The sequence below is a fragment of the Leucopleurus acutus genome (assembly GCF_964270905.1).
Source record: "Leucopleurus acutus genome assembly, chromosome: 5".
NCBI lineage: Eukaryota > Metazoa > Chordata > Mammalia > Artiodactyla > Delphinidae > Leucopleurus > Leucopleurus acutus.
Genome location: NC_139147.1, coordinates 78250608 through 78268404, shown reverse-complemented (window position 1 = coordinate 78268404; position 17797 = coordinate 78250608). Strand labels below are relative to the sequence as shown.

Genomic DNA, 17797 nt, shown 5'->3' with positions numbered 1-17797 from the left:
AAAACTGAAGGAATGCCATTCTTTAGTGAGCAAAGAGGACGGTTTCAAATAGTATGGTGTAGGGCAGTTTAGAGATTTGAGGCTTGTGTTCTATGAGATTAGAAACCTGCTCAATGTGTTCAAGCATGAGGGTGGCATGATCAGATCTTCAGGGAGTTTCTGGTGCTAGGTCCAAGGAGCTGGGTCTCCAAAAGAATGGCTGAAGTTTTATATCCTGTCTTTAATGAGTGGAAAATATTTTCTTTAGATATAAAATAAGTATGCTTTCATAGAGTGTAACTCTTATTTATCTTTTTCTTTTGAATTTTATTTTATTTTTTTAATACAGCAGGTTCTTATTAGTTATCCATTTTATACATATTAGTGTATATATGTCAATCCCACACTCCCAATTCATCACACCACCACCGCCACACACCACTGCCCCCGCCCGCTTTCTCCCCTTGGTGTCCATACATTTGTTCTCTACATCTATGTCTCTATTTCTACCTTGCACACCAGTTCATCTGTACCATTTTTCTAGATTCCACATATATGCGTTAATATACGATATTTGTTTTTCTCTTTCTGAATTACTTCACTCTGTATGACAGTCTCTAGGTCCATCCATGTCTCTACAAATGACCCAATTTCATTCCTTTTTATGGCTGAGTAATATTCCATTGTATATATGTACCACATCTTCTTTATCCATTCATCTGTCGATGGACACTTAGGTTGCTTCCATGTCCTGGCTATAGTAAAAGTGCCACAATGAACATTGGGGTGCATGTGTTTTTTGAATTATGGTTTTCTCTGGGTATATGCCCAGTAGTGGGATTGCTGGGTCATATGGTGATTCTAGTTTTAGTCTTTTAAGGAACCTCCATACTGTTCTCCATAGTGGCTGTATCAATTTACATTCCCACCAACAGTGCAAGAGGGTTCCCTTTTCTCCACACTCTCTCCAGCATTTATTGTTTGTAGACTTTTTGATGATGGCCATTCTGACAGGTGTGAGGTGATACCTCATTGTAGTTTTGATTTGCATTTCTTTAATAATTAGTGATGTTGAGCAGCTTTTCATGTGCCTCTTGGCCATCTGTGTGTCCTCTTTGGAGAAATGTCTATTGAGGTCTTCGGCCCATTTTTTGATTTGGTTGTTTGTTTCTTTGCTGTTGAGCTGCATGAGCTGTTTATATATTTTGGAGATTAATCCTTTGTCTGTTGATTCATTTGCAAGTATTTTCTCCCATTCTGAGGGTTGTCTTTTCATCTTGTTTATGGTTTCCTTTGCTGTGCAAAAGCTTTTAAGTTTCATTAGGTCCCATCTGCTTATTTTTATTTTCATTTCCATTACTCCAGGAGGTGGGTCAAAAAAGATCTTGCCGTGATTTATGTCAAAGAGAGTTCTTCCTATGTTTTCCTCTAAGAGTTTTATAGCATCCCGTCTTACATTTAGGTCTTTAATCCATTTTGAGTTTATTTTGGTGTATGGTGTTTGGGAGTGTTGTCATTTCATTCTTTTCCATGTAGCTGTCCAGTTTCCCAGCACCAGTTATTGAAGAGGCTGTCTTTTCTCCATTGTATATCCTTGCCTCCTGTGTCATAGATTAGTTGACCATACGTGTGTGGGTTTATCTCTGGGACTGTAACTCTTACATAAATATTCCAAGCAGAAATCTGAGTGACTCCGAGTGAAGGATACTTAAGAAAGTGGGTAAATCTCAAGACAGATTGACTGGTTTCACATCTGAGAGCTCTTTTACTTACTACCCTGAGCACTTCATCTTGTGGAACTTCAGTTTCCTCATCTGTAAAATATGTGTAAAACATGGGATAATAATTCCACTTAACTCATGAGAATTAAGTGAGTAAATATGTGCAAAACACTTAAACACTCTGAGGAACGTAGTAAGACTCAGAGAGAACTTAGTGGTAGTAGCAGAGGAGGAGCAGTGATAGTAGTAGTAGTAACAGGTAAGATTCTTCTCCCAGAGCATTAAAATATGGATGCTAAATAGGGTTCAGACTTTTTTAATCTTGATGGTCACCACCATTTTATTGAAATTGATATGTCTTCAGTTTCATATCACGGTGAGCAAAACTACCTCCTGTGATAAAACATTAATCACATTTAATCACCCCAGTGTTTTAAGTCGTAATTTCTGATATGGTTTAGACAGATACATTATCAAAGTTATTTTTATATATTTTAAACTCACTTTAAAACCCAGCAAAGCATTATTGATGAATCTTCTAAAGTTACCGTGGTATGCTTGCCATATAGATGGTAAAACCCATCACTAAAGATCTCCATTACTGTGTACTTTCTTCTCTTAGCGTTACCATGTCTGCTTAAAAAACTATTAAGACAGGGATTGTTATAGATTGCAACTTTCCTCAAACACATTTTTGACCCAACTTTAATAAATAACTCCTGGTTCACTTTAAATTAACTGAAACTCTGTATACTTTTCCCTATTATTTTGATCAAGAATTACTGAATATTAAAATTATACCTTTCTGCTAAGCCCAATGCTTCCTTGGTATGTAATGGTGAGGTCAGGTTTTCTTAGAATTGAGATGCTCTTGATTATAATTTTATTTATTTGTCATTATTACTAAAAGGGAGTACTTAATGAAATCATAGAATTTAAAGTTTAGTTTTCCTTAATTGAGCTCTACACGGTGTAATTTAGCTAAATTTGGATTGAGTTCTAGCTTCTCTGCGTTTCACACTTCCCAGCTTTTCAAGTACTGTGGCTAATATTTGTTGACACTGTTGTCTACCTGATTAGCCAACTTTGTATTTATTTGTCTCACCTGCCCTTGACAGCCTTGGCTGGAGCTTTTAGGGAGCTCTCTCCTAAGTTATGGAATCTTGGACCTCAGAGGAATCTTGACACTTTGTGTCAGAGCATAACACATTCTAGTAAACTCTTTGCAGGCTGTCTTTCTAGGTTGTGGGTTTTAATGCTTTATTTTTACATTTTGTTCGTTATAAGGTATGAGTATATTTTACCTCCACTCCCTTTCTAGGATCATTTGGAAGACAAAAGAAGTGAACTATTTTATATCTAACAAAACCTGGTTTTGAGAAAAACGTGATGCTGAATACATTCTTAAGGTGAAAAGATGGTGCTTTAATTTAACATTAGAATCCAGATATCTTCTTGACCTCAAATGGAGCACATTCAATCAATTGTGTTTAATTCTAGCATAAAACAAACCATCATTCTTTGAGGTGAGGCAGGTGGTAGAAGACTAAAAAATGACAAGCATTTCTCCCTCAGGCAGTGCTTGTTTAAAAGTCACTATTCTGCCAATATTTGGGGATAAAAATGTAGTACTGTCTGCTGGAGCATAATCCAATGGATGCTTTGCAAAGCCAGGGTCATGAAGAAAGCTGTTTTCTTTTCCCAGGAGGGGCTTTAGAGTGTTCAGAAAGCTCTTCCATGAAGCCTGAGGTGAAAGGTTATATTAGCTGAGGAAACTATATATGCTGCCTGAAATAATTTGGATTTGTAGGTTTGGTCTGGCAAATCTGTATGAAGAAAAAAAAAACAAAAAAAACTGTTATCTCATTTTTTTGAAAGCAATCTCATGGCATTATTTTTACATAGTATTGTAGATGAGAATGGTCATCCCTAGAAAAATGTTAGAACTGGTGCACCATTTACGTTTGATCATCAGATTCAATCTCCTCAATGTTATACCGATTTTACTTTATAGCAAACTAAGGTCCAGGTTGTTTAAGTACGTTGCCCAGGGGTAGATGGCAAATTAGTGGCAGTGTTGGGCCTTAAACCCCATGTTACCCAAGTCTAAGTTCAGAGTTCTTCTGCATTACTAGAATCCATTCACGAATCGAAGGAGCACTGAAGAATGTTTAATTCCCTAGCCTCCTCTAACAGTCAGTCAAGGATTATAAATATAATTTTCTTCAAATGAAATTTGGGCAAGTTATTGTTTCCTATGACAAGGATCCATTTGAATTGAGGTAAATAAATTGATTATATGTTTCCAAAGTAACCTCTCCTATGCCTGATGTGGTCTGCATTCCCATTTTTTTATTAATCTCTTGCCATATATTATTGACTATCGTTGCCATAAATTAGCTATTACAGATAGTAATATCTAAGAAAGGCGAGAAAAAGAACTTATAAAATTTCTCTTACACAGATACATTGGAGGAGAGAGATTTTCAGAAATGCAGATTATATCTATGTTCCTGTTTCATTGCACTGGTCATATGACTTGATTGGAATTCTTTTTTGATGTTAAATTATTTTACAGGAGAGTAATTACAGAGTCAACTTTAAGTAGGTATAAACCCAGGTTTATATTCAATATTAATTCAATATTAAGTTTTGTTTACAGTGATATATACTGATATACATTATTGCTGAGCTGATGAGAAGAAAATTCAGGCCCACAATATATTCAGAATTTAAGATCATTTAACAATGTAACCCAGGAAGGAAAAATAAAATGAAACTAAAGGAACTGCATTTATATAGTACGCTTTTAAAACAACGACCAGTCAGGAGAAATCCCTATTCTTTACTGCCATTTTAATACTAATCATCAAAACTGAAGAAATAAATCAGTCTGTAGATGACTATGGGTATGCGAAAGAACTTACGGGAGGAGAAAAACAAACAACAAGGAAACCCTCTTTCTATATTTGGGAATGGTAGTTATACTTGCTCTTTCCTAATGCTGAAAGCAGGCAGTTTGAGATTCAGCCCCTGGTATCCCTACACTTACCATACCAGCTCCATGTTTTAGAACACCCCCCAGGGTGTTCTGTGATTACCCGGAGTATATGAAGTTTCTGTGACCAAGGTGTGTTTTATCCTTTCTGTGGGCAGATCAGCTAGTCTGTGATGAAGTTGAGTACATTTCAGCTACAGATGTTGGTGATTTTCTAGGATCCAGGCAGTGTCTTCTATTTCAAAGTTATTTTGTAGGAAATGAAGCATCTGTTCGAATTCAAAGGAAATCCACTGTTTTACTTTATCAGGCTTATAATAGATATCAGGCAAATCGTGTTCATTTTCACCTTTTATATGTTGTGGAGAAAAGACTGTCTCCTCTTTCAGACATGACAGAGTAGATATACAACACTGTTCATTCATTCACTGAGTCCCTATAGAGTATGTTAAGGTTATTCGAACATCAAGATACCTTATTGTTGGAAAGGGACAATCTACTTCCTATTCCATTTCAAATGTTCTAATAGCTTTTGTTGCATAAGAAACACATGAGACACAGAGGACCCCACAGAGTTCTTCTCAGGGCACTTTTTGGTACTCATACGAGTGTCATGTTTTAACTTTGGAGGCTATTTTACTTGTCGTCATAAATATGCATCTCATTAGCATCCCAGCAAAACACAAATTTCTCCCTTCTCTGTTTATGAAGTAAACAAAGGGTACGGGTACTGCTTCCTTCATCCCGCCAGCTTCACTTTGGTGGAAAAGAAGAAATAAATATTATTCACATTAACCTGGCACAGAGGTTCATAGGCTGCAAAGTTCGCAGTCATGAAAGGGCCCTGTGCTTTGTTTAATGTTCTGCTGCCACCCTTATGAAACTCTTAATAATTTATGAACAAGAGGCCCTGTGTTTTCATTTTGCGATGGGCGCTGTGAATTATTTTGCTGGTCCTACCTACCTAACACTTGTTCTTCTTGGCTATGCTGGTCCGCCCTGTGCCTCTAATTGTACTTTGTCAACACGTCCACTGTCTTCAAATCAAAGAAATAAGCAAATAAGAAGCTTTTTTGGTCGTTGTCAACTAAATGCTTTTAAAATTAACTTCAAATGTACGAATTCCTATGGCAGGTTTATGATATAAATTTTTAATAAGGCCATGGAAAGTCTGCAAGATTTCTAATCATACAGTTCTTACTTTGGTGGGTTTGTTGCTGTGTGTTTCAGGCTAGTTAATTCAAAGTTAGTGTTGTTTTTATGCTTTTTTTTTTTTAAAGCCAATTGAGTATACTACTTAGCTTTTGTTTCTTTAAAGTCAAATTTGAGGAAAGCTTAAAATGAAATATGTTTTCCCATTTTTATCTTGAATAGTCAGCAGCTCTTTGCCCAAACCTGAGAAATCTAGTTTTACATTATATAAATTGAGGCATCAGCCCTGGAAGCAAATCCTATTGGGAAGAAAATATTTCAGCCGAACTTTTTGGGATTAAAAATTTAAAAATTTAATTAAAAATTAAAAAGCATAGCCATCAACACCTATTAATGGCTTGAAATACAGTTTCTGCTTCTTTGGTGCCACCCCATATGTTCAGTCTCACTGCTGTCCCAGGGACGTCGTCTTTGTACCCCTGAGGTAAATGGAGTTTCCATTTCTCTCATGTCCTTCAAGCAGCACTGAGTGTTTACTCACTGGCTTTTAAAGCTGGGTCCCCAAACTTTTCTCTTTACATTTATTGGAAAAAAAAATTCAAAGGGCCATGTTTCTTTGTTCTCCTCCAAGCGCACAATTAGCTGAAGTTCCATTCTGTGTAGCTAGAAGGAGGAGGAAAGGGTTGGCCCAACAGGCTTTTTACTGCCTGTGAGAAAGTGCCTGGCGAATTTCTTTGTCCCCTTTGTCAGGGGCGGCTGCCTCCCTAATTGTACTGCTCTAGGGAAGCACGTGCCTCTGGGAGCATTATCTGATTCCTACAGGACGCTCAGGAGTGCTTTGTATACTGACCCTTAACTTGAACACAAATAATAATTTCAATCCCCTTTCTAGGCTGTTGCCGCAGGCTTGGACACCTAAGAGCTTTCATTCAGCCAGGGGTGTGGACGCCTTCGTCCGGGCCTCAGGTTTTAGTTTTGTCTCTCACAGCTGTCTCACCTGCAGTTTGCCTCACCTGTCAAGAGGGGAAGCTAAAGATGGAGGACAGGCCTAGGAGCTGTGGAAGTCAGAGGGGAGAGAAGGCGAGACTAACAGCTGCTCTTGTCAGCAGGGGGATAAGTGTAAAGAGATTAATAGTTATTTGAAGAGCAAATGGGGACATGGCATTCGGCAGTGGAATGCGAATGCATACATGTAATGGAATGGGCATGCAACCGTTAACATTTAGACAGATGCTCTCTGGACTGAATGGAATGGCAGAGTCCTTTCTCCTCCCCATGTGAAATACTTAAAGTTTAGTAAAATCATTTTCTTACGCTTAAAGTTGAATTAAAATTGTTTTCAAGCATCCATTTCTTTGTGAGTTTGTTCTTCTCTGTAGTTTGACTTAATCTGGGACCCTGTTATGTTTCAGTTGAAGAGCCAGACTCCTCATTTCCTTTATAAAATATGTACCCACAGGACTGCCTTCTTTTTGCTTTTCATTTGTTTTCCTGTTGCTAACTTGAAGAAACAGTGAGGTTTCCACGTGTCAGAAGATTTCACAAAGGGAAAATGGTACACAGGCTGGTGGCCCCTTCTGGAAATGTGTCCAATTTGACTCAGGAATGACTTGAATTATCTTATCAGGCTGACAGGTGTGATGGTGTTGGCAGGGCCCTGGACTTGGAATCGGAAGATTTGGTTTCAAAATCCCTACTCTTTGCTTATTAGCCGATGCTTGAGCAAATCACTTCCCCTCTCTGATAGTAATACAGTAAAGATTTTTTGCCGATGAAATGAGAAGTTAAATCATTCTTCCCATAAACATCTTATTGAATACCTACTTGGTGCCGGTTTTCCTAGAAGAAATAAAACACCTGGCAGCGAAGCTATATGAATTAATGTACTTCTGAATTATTTCAAACATAGAGTCTTAATCATAACTAGATGATATTTCTCTTACACACGTTCTACTTTAGAAAATAGTAAACTACGACAAAGAAAATGAAAAAACATGAAAAATTAGGCTGTTTGGATGGTCTGCTAGCATGTAACCTTTTAAAATATATAGTTGCCTCTCCCTATCCCTGCTACTCATTTCCCTCCAGTCTTCATGAACCCAGTCTCTGGGGGCAAGTCGGTACCCTGAGACAGAATTTAGAATGATGACTAAAAGGAAATTTGGAGGACAACTGATTTTTCTCAGTAAACAACAATTTGATGCTTAAGTCTCCTCTAGAACATATCTATCTAGTGGTCTTTTTCATTCTGAATACCAGGACAGAAGAAGAAGAAAAAAAAAAGAGTAGCAGTCAGTATTCATTTATTTTAAAGAATTCATAAGCAGCTACAGAGCACTGGTACTTCTTACCCAGTTTGCGAATGAGCACATAATCCACTTTCAAATGCTCTCAGGGAGACCGCAGTCTCCAAAGGTTGCCCGTGAAGCTGTGTGAACTGTGCAGGTCATTACAAAACATACACACACCTGGGGTTTCTCTTGGAGTTTCGAACTATGCATGACAAATCGGTCATTTTCCCTTGAGCGCGAAGTGTTGCAGACGTGAGGTGGAACTCTGTAGAAGGCACTCACCAAATGATGCCTTTTTGGCAGCAAGGATCTGCAGCTTAAATGGCTAACGTGGGGGGTTTCTGGGTGTCCCGCAGCCACAGTACACGAACCTGGGGCTCCTGAACAGCATGGACCAGCAGATCCAGAACGGCTCCTCGTCCACCAGTCCCTACAACACAGACCACGCCCAGAATAGCGTCACGGCGCCCTCGCCCTACGCACAGCCCAGCTCCACCTTCGACGCCCTCTCGCCTTCGCCCGCCATCCCCTCCAACACCGACTACCCGGGCCCACACAGCTTTGATGTGTCCTTCCAGCAGTCCAGCACCGCCAAGTCCGCCACCTGGACGGTAAGAGCACCGGGCACCCATGTGTCCTTGAACCTGATCTCCAAGTACAAGGGTCTTCTCCATCACCCCTCCCCCACCCCGGCTCTCTCCCCCATCAAAGCTTAGAGCTCCATATTGAATGGTGCAAAATTTCTCCCTGTCCTCTAAGGACATTTTGGTTTGAAATATTCAACACTGACCCAGAGACAGAGAAGGTGCCATTTAGTAGGAACAGCCCTGATCTGGGAACCAAACTGCGTTCTGGCTGGCTCCTAGCAATTTCAGTTGATGCGTTCTAGCCTGCCTCACACTGTTGGGAGGTCCTTTGTGTGAAGGATTTTTTTGGAAAAACGTAAAGCATTACGCCAATGGAAAATACCGTAATCACAGGATATGTGTTTGCAGTCTGCAGAATGTAGGCGTTACCAGTCTCATTATTTTGAAAAAATAAATGACCCAGTAAGGTGCGATTTAAAAAAATAAAAGAATAAAATCACAAACACGGTGTAAAAAGAAATTAAGATCTCATCTATTAAGGAAGGGTTAAATTTGTGCATGTGGGTTCTATAACATAAATCATAATTTATTGATACGTATATATCTATTACATGTAGAAGCAAGTTTCCCTCCCCAAATCCTCCTAAACTACACATTAGGGGCCTAAATTAGTTTCAAAGAGATTCTGATGAAAAATGTTGAAAAAAATCTTATGTATAACTTTTCTAAGAAAACATGGAAATACTTTTAAAAATTAAAAAAGCTACAAGAATGTTGATTCTATTTCAGTTTATTTTATTATAACATGAATAAAGCTTAAATATAAGGGAGGAAACCTATAAGACTGGTTTTAACTGGTTGATCAAAGAATGCCCAAGACCAAAGTGACACACATTTTGTCAAAGAATTTAATGTTTGCTGAGATTATAGAAATGCTTCCAAACGTCATCGTCTTGTTGAGAAGTAGCTTTCAAATTGTTTTAACAGATTTTTCCCTCTTTGGCAAATAGGTTTCTTTGGAAATCATTTCTGTTTGTATGTTACAGTATCCAGGCTTTTCTCCAGTTGTACAGTTTATAAAATAATCTGCATTAGTAACACTAAATTCCAACATAATTTCACATTTCAAAATGTTCCCTCATTTTGACCTCACTTTTTTTGTGAGCTAGGTAGGGCACATTTCACAACTCCCATTTTACTAGTGAGGAAAGCTGAAAAAACATGGGGATTCGGTGGCATCCCTAAAGTTACAGAGACTTTTGTGTAGCTGGTCCTATTTCTGATTCTGCCACCCTCCTCCCACTAGATTATGTCCTTTCTTTTTCTTTTCACCATTTCACATCAGGATGTCCCATAACTGTCTAAAACTTAATCTTAGCGCATTTCTTCCATAGTTTGAGAAGCGGTTCTGTCATGGTTCGTATTTCAACCATAAAGTAGAAGTGTTAGCTTAAAACTTGATCTCTCTTCCATGTGCTTTTTTTAGTCAATTGTGTCATACTATTTAGTCTCTTTTATATTAATAATTGTGGAGGTGGACACTCCAGGTGAGTAAACTTAGAGTAAACTTAAAGATATATTGGTTGATTGATCCAAGTAATATCTTGCTGAAGAACCACTAAAATAACCATTTTATAAATGGATCACTGATGTGTTTTTGAATAGGGGTCACACCAACTGGATGTCTACAATCACTGAACTTCAAAGCTAACAGTTTTTCATCTGACATTTGCAGAGCTCTACTATATTAAGAGTGAGCACATCTGAGGGATAATGGGCATGTTGGGGCCACTAAATGAAGAATCACTGCCCTCCTAAAATGGCTTAAGAACCTGGGGGATGGAGCATGATGGAACATCAGTCTTTCTTCCTCCCCCCTCCCTCCCCACCTCCTCATACAGAAGTCTTAACGCTTTTTTTCAGTTTTACTGCAGTTCTGAACCATCTTCCATCAAATCCCCTCTCTCAGAGAGGTACACTGTCTCAAAAAAAAAAAAAAAAACGGTTGGGGATACCTACATAAGTGGTAGGTTAAAAGTAAAGAAAATGGGGCTTCCCTGGTGGCGCAGTGGTTAGGAATCCGCCTGCCAGTGCAGGGGACGCGGGTTCAAGCCCTGGTCCAGGAAGATCCCACGTGCCGCAGGGCAACTGAGCCCGTGTGCCACAACTACTGAGCCTGTGCTCTAGGGCCTGCGAGCCACAACTACTGAGCCCGTGAGCCACAACTGCTGAGCCTGTATGCCACAACTACTGAAGCCCGTGCCTAGAGCCCATTCTCCACAACAAGAGAAGCCACTGAAATGAGAAGCCCGTGCACCGCAACGAAGAGTAGCCCCCACTTGCCACAACTAGAGAAAGCCAGCACGAAGCAACAAAGACCCAATGCAGCCAAAAATAAATAAATTAATTAATTAATAAAAAAAGTAAAGAGGGGCTTCCCTGGTGGCGCAGTGGTTGAGAGTCCACCTGCCGATGCAGGGGACATGGGTTCGTGCCCCAGTCCGGGAAGATCCCACATGCCGCGGAGCGGCTGGACCCGTGAGCCATGGCCGCTGAGCCTGCGCGTCCGGAGCCTGTGCTCCACAACGGGAGAGGCCACAACAGTGAGAGGCCCGCATATCGCAAAAAAAAAAAGAAAAAAAAAAAAAGTAAAGAAAATGTTTTGTAGAGTACCCTAGTAAAATTTCCTTACATGTGACAGCAGTGGTATCAGGACCCTGAAAAAGGGGTAGGCACTGTGGTGATGGGAAAGAGCATCTCTTGAGAGCCAGAAAACCTGGATTCTCACTGTGATCATCCTCGTGACCTTAGCCAAGTTACTTCATCTTTCTAGAATTCAGTCTGTGCCTCTGATGAGGATGAATGGGGTGAAAACTACTTCTTCTTTTCCTTAAGATGAGATAGTATTATTAATCAACATAGTTTTTAGAAGAACTTAGCTTCTAATCAGTTCATTTGCCTGCCATTAATAAGTGACCTTGGTTAAGCTGGTTTGCCTTTCTTGGGTTTCTGTTCAGTTGTCTACAGTGTATGCTATAGATATTACAGAATAAAATGATTGAATTAGATGTCCATTCCATCCTACTAGCGTATCACATGGTATTTATATTTTTATTCATGTTCTTTCTTGTTCACAATTAGACTTATTTTAGGCCCAGCTACATTTCATCTAAATCCAGCACATTTGAACCCTTGTTTGAGTAACTCCTGAGATCACCTAAAAATATGTAAATTCTTAACCATGGGCACCAGTGTCTTATACATAGCAGCACCTAACTCGTCGAGCCAATTTATATATCCTCACACTTATACACAGACCTCACATTTTTAAGTGTTCTCCCATGCGACTTGGAGCCTCAGAACCGAGGCTGTTACCCTGTTTTAGAAATGAGGAAACTTCGAGAAGTAAAGGTTACATGGCTGATCACCAGCCAAGGAAATAGAGGAACCCAGGCCTCCCTGCTTCCCAGTTCAAGTCTCTCCACCATCTTATCTAGACTGTCTTTCTCTTGATTGACAAAAGGCGATACAGACACTCGCAGGCCCTGTGTAGTATGGAGTGAGGCCACCTGACAAAGGACAGATTTTTGTTTGTTTTTTTCTTTTCTTTTGCGGTACGCGGGCCTCTCACTGTTGTGGCCTCACAGGCTCCGGATGCGCAGGCTCAGCAGCCATGGCTCACGGGCCCAGCCGCTCCGCAACACGTGGGATCCTCCCGGACCGGGGCATGAACCCGCATCCCCTGCATCGGCAGGCGGACTCTCAACCACTGCGCCACCAGGGAAGCCCCAAAGGACAGTTTTTATGCTACATTATACAACACCTATTTCTTAGGCATCTGTGCATTTTATAGCAATTTTTCAAAATAAAAACAGTATATTTTAAAAACTGCCCACAAACTGGAAGCAGCAAAAGCAGCTGTCATTAGGAAGGGTCACATGTACCTCATATTCTTCTGGTAATTCTTTAGTAAAAATTTTGTTAGTACCATTTTATCACTTGTCATCCTTTTGTGTTGTTTGCTCTTTTAATTTCTGGTTTTACTAAGAGTCACTGCCAAAATATAATTAATATATTTAAAGTATATACACATATTTCCTTTGTTTTCTCTGTTTCCAATAATGAATGTGTGTTCCCAGTTCCATAAAAATATGGTATCTATTTTAAAATTCTTCCAATGAAATAAAGTGAAGAGCAATGACATTCTTCCATATTCTCTCTTTCACACACACACACACACACACACACACACACACACACACAGTCACACCCAACCTAACACGGAATTTAGGGCTTGGGTTTCAGATTTTCTTCTTATTTCCACAGTGTAATTGTTACTTACTGATAGAGGCCTAACATTTACTATAATAAAGTGCTGGTCTAGCATTATAGCTGGAACTCATCAGCCACAGGCCAGTTGACAGTATGGTAATTTGGAAATGGCAAGAAACTTAGGTGCAGATTTCAACCCTGAAATTTACTAGCAGCATCTGGGACCTGCTCAGAGAGTTCAATCTCTTTGAACTTGACTTTTTCCACCTACAAATAGGGATGTTCATACTTTCCTTATCGTGAGGATTACATGCCACATGTAGGTGCACGTATCAGCACCTGGCTAGTCATAGGCATACATGTGTTTACTGAGTCTGAATTTGAATCCCTTTGCTTCACGAGCTTATTATAGTTTTGTTGAGGGTTCAGTTACGCCGCAAGTAATAATTTGAGAGAATGCAAAGCAAAACGTCTTCTACTTTTGTTTTTTCTTAGTACTTTTGGGCTATTAGCATGCATACTCCAGCCCCACAGGACTGTGATATTATCCACTACTCAAATATGTGAATAGTTGGCATAGGATGATATCAGGCCCTCCTATATGCAGACTTCTGCAGGTTGGCCAGGCTGCTTTCCTAAGTCTGTCCGAGCAGATATAGGCTCTCCTTGCCGGCACTAGGAAAGGTCTTTTCCAGCTTTAGGAACCTGTTGAATTCCAGCATTTATTACTCATTTATGGGGATGTCCTTTTTTTTTTTTTTTTTTAATTCTCCGTGTTAAATAAAGAATAGCAGTGGTTTTGTGGTGGCAAAAGTACTGGAGGCAACCTACACACTCGCCAGTTGGGAACTGGTTCCATAAATTGTGGCATATCCACATGACAGTATACTCGATGGCCATTCCGAAGAATCATAGGTACCGATCTGGAATGCTTTTGGAGTCGCTGGTGAGGATGAGATAAGCCTTCTACGGCACCTCCTTGAGCTTTGAGAGGACTGGTAAGGACACTACTTCTGCGGGCAAAGTACTTTCTTTTGCTGGACTCCAGGGACAAGGCTTTTTTTGTGTGTGAATATAGATCAATCCGTCTTGATTATCAGTGTCACACACCTTTGACAGTTTGAGAGCTGTTTTCTCCACAACCCAGGACACACAGTATAATCTGTGTGCAAATACTGGGAAAATCCTCAGGTTAGTGTTTTTCTGTTGTGCTCTCTGTCTGAGATAATGACCCTGGACTTTGGACATACATCCCTTTTTGCTCTTGTGATTTTTTTTCCTTCATAGATGTCAAGGTCCTGTAGTGCAGGCACCTGGACCTAGTGCTCAGAGCCATGTCCAGCATATAATAGGCCCTTAGTAAATATGAAAAAACTTTTTTTTCTCCTCGTGGCCAAAGGAAATAATTGCAGTCCCAAGCAGTATCCCTCCATTCTGACCTTGACTGTTAACTGTCCATTAATTCGATGCCATTTGCCTCCACCCGTGATTTAGAGAGCCCTCTTTGCCTTTCCTAATCATGCCAGCCTCATGTCGTGTTCAGAGCTTTGAAGATTCTGACTTGAGCAAGTGGAGATTAGGGAGGTGGCATTTGAAAGGGGAACAGCCAGTTCTCCGGAGAGTTTCATTGATCCCAGCATATCGGGTCTTGCAAGCTCGCTCCCCTTGGCTCTTCCACAGGCGAGCTGAGATGCCTGCCTGTGGCCCACCCTCCCTGTCATCAGGTTACCTGTAATGTAAGACTTCCAGAAGAAGGCTGCCAGCTCTGCAGAAATCTAATGCAAGCCAGCCCATTGCGTGGCCCTCTGGAATTTGGGGACTCTTAAGAATAGCCCATCAAAGGACATGATGTACAGACAAACTTTTCCATGGTGAATATGATTTATCAGCTTCCTTGCACAAAGGAAACGCTTCTCTCACCAACGCTTGAGCCTTTACTGGGGCTGGTCTTAACTGAGTGGCTGTTAGGTTTCACTGCTGAGGGACAGAAGTCAGTAGACTTATCTCTTGCCAGTGGTACATTTGTTAATCATAACAAGGTTATTTTCACTTCTTGCCAGAGCTATCCTCTAAATCTCCAGAGATACATAAAGAAGTGTCTTTTTGTGCTCCTCCCATGATAAAGAAAATAATAACATTGAGCATTGTCACCTGTTATCCAAGCTATTTCTTAGTTGACGAGAGTATTGAGGAAGAATGTCCTAAATAAAGGGTTTGGAGATTCTTGGGGACGGTTCATGTTACTTATTTAACTCTAGGTTTTGGACTTTAAAGTGAATTTCAATTGTAAGCCATGCTGTAAGGGTGTTGTCCCCACATCCAGAGCAGAATAACTTAGCAAGTTTGCCCTAACTTGTTTAAATTAACTCTAGGTTAATGTATTCGTGATAAGGCGGTTTCACCTAATCTGATGTTTAGGGCCCTCCCAGACTGTGCTCAGTGATTTCCTGAATCCACGGTAGAGTTTCTATTTAAAGGAAAAAAAAAATTATATTTATTTATTTATTGCATCTAACGTTACGAGAACTGACCACTGATTAAGAAGAAATAAATAGCAAATTTAACTAAACTCGCCTTTCTTTTTCTACTACAGAAAGAATAACAGCACCCCCCCTTTTTTCCCTTCTTTTTCTTTGTCCTGTTCCTCTTCCTCTTTCTCCTTCTCCTTCACTTATATTATTACTCATAGTAGTCAATTTCGTTTTGTAGATATTACCAGCCACTTGGTATTTTGTTTTTCCACTGTGGCTTTGGTTTCCCAGAAGGGTGGATTATTATGAGGAGGATTGTGGTGTAAATAAATTACCATGGAAATTTCCATCAAGAGCAGGGATCCGATCATCAGGCCCATTTCCCTAAAAAATCACTTCCACTAATAATGGACTACCTTGAAGGTGGCAAACCCAAATATCTGTGGCACTAGGGGGTAGTGTAAATGAGTCAAGTGGTGGGGATGGGGACAGTGGCAAAATGAGCATACACACCTTCTCTGCAAGGGCATCTGCTCTGCAACTCCACCCTGGTGTCATGGGGGAAGGTAGGGCTGGAGTTAAAAGATGACTTTTTCAAGAGCATCTAGAAACCTGGATTTGCATGTAATATCTCCAGATCTTTAAGTGATATATTCATTTAAAAAAAAAAAAGTTGTAAAACCCACAGACCAAACAAAACAATAGTCAGACTGAAGGCTGTCTTTGCAGTATATTTAACAGTGACAAGGGACAGTTGCTTAAAATTTAAATAAAATAACTGGAAACTAGAGCAAGCATCTAAGGGGAAAGTTATGAATAAATATATTCCATTTGGAAATAATAATTCTCTGTTCCTTTCAAAGGTCCTATAGATTGACTGCACCCTCCCACCCCCTGCAATAAACTAAGCAATACATTATCAAAGTAGATCTTTCTCAGTTTGTTTTCATGCAGTTAATGACCTTCCTACCTTCACATTCCTATAAAATTTATTTTATAAAATATAATGATCTGCGCATTGGATCCTTGGCATAAGGAAAGAATCTTCTTTGTTTTGTTTTATTTATTTTTTTATTTTTAAACTTTTTATTTATTTATTTACTTATATATTTATTTTTGGCTGCATTGGGTCTTCGTTGCTATGTGCGGGCTTTCTCTAGTCGGGGCAAACAGGGGCTACTCTTCGTTGTGATGCGCAGGCTTCTCCTTGCGGTGGATTCTCTTGTTGCAGAGCACAGGGTCTAGGCACGCAGGCTTCAATAGTTGTGGTGCACGGGCTCAGTCGTTGTGGCTCATGGGCTCTAGAGCACAGGCTTAGTAGTCGTGGTGCATGGGCTTAGTTGCCCCACCGCATGTGGGATCTTCCCGGACCAGGACTCGAACCGCGTCCTCTGCATTGGCAGGCAGATTCTAACACTGCCACCAAGGAAACCCTCTTTTGTTTTAATACTTAGAGAATTAATACTTAATACTTAGAGAATTTATGGGACTCCATAACTTAACTAAAATTGGCCAAAGCTGTACCCAGAAAAGGCAGTGAGATTGAAAGTGCTTCGAATCAGTTTTCTCAGCTCACTAACCAGTGGCTCCTTTGTAATTAGCACGTAGAGGGTGTGGCAGAACAAAACTCACCAGAAAATTGAGGTATAGACAGAGAATAATGTCACTGTATTTTTCTTGAGCCGTTAAAAAAATACTATGTATCATTCAGTTTGACAGAGATTTCTTCCAGTCAGCCCTGAATGAATTTATTTCATTTATTGCTCTCAGTGTCTTCCCATATGTGAGCTTTACACCTTCTCCTGTTTGCATTCCCTGATGTTAACCATTTCCATAGTGTGATCAAGTCTTGTAACTGTCCCCACCCCCTCTGGTGGAGAAGGGAATATGTATTTTTCTCATGAGAGGTATTTAGCAATCAGCTGTCATGTCATGGGTAAAAGCAACTACGTATGAAATAAATCCTCATGGTTTTATAGCAGCAGCAATTAGTATGTCTGTTAGGTCACTGGAGCCTGAAGGAGGCATGAGATAACATAGCTTTCTGTTCAACAGCTTCTAATTTTTTGAAATTAAAGTTTATCGTAGAACAGAAAGGAAAATCTTAGACTCTTTGAAGCCCTGCAGATGTTTTGTAGACGTGGAATGGTTTTTAGAACAAGGGGTCCTGTAATTAGGCACACAGGGGCCTAAAGGTACTGATCTTAGCAGCCATCTCTCCTGTGGTTTTTAATAAAGATTACGACCCCATCATCAGGCTGCCCTCAGCTGAAATTTAAAGGAAATTGAGAGTAGCCAGAGACCCTAGGTCTAATTTACTGTGAGG

General features: G+C 40.0%; 1 protein-coding gene across 9 annotated transcripts in view; it reads left to right on the top strand.

Moving 5' to 3' along the window:
* Positions 1-17797, top strand: part of TP63 (tumor protein p63) — a gene marked incomplete at both ends in the record, with an annotated part of 220788 nt that overhangs the window by 134346 nt on the left and 68645 nt on the right. For 8 of the 9 annotated variants that reach the window (XM_082839095.1, XM_082839094.1, XM_082839096.1 and 5 more), the window contains one exon: positions 8498-8752. The exons of the other annotated variant lie outside the window; for it this stretch is intronic. In XM_082839095.1, the coding sequence (XP_082695221.1) occupies positions 8498-8752 (255 nt within the window). The remainder of the gene's footprint in view (positions 1-8497; positions 8753-17797) is intronic. 9 annotated transcript variants of the gene reach the window in all.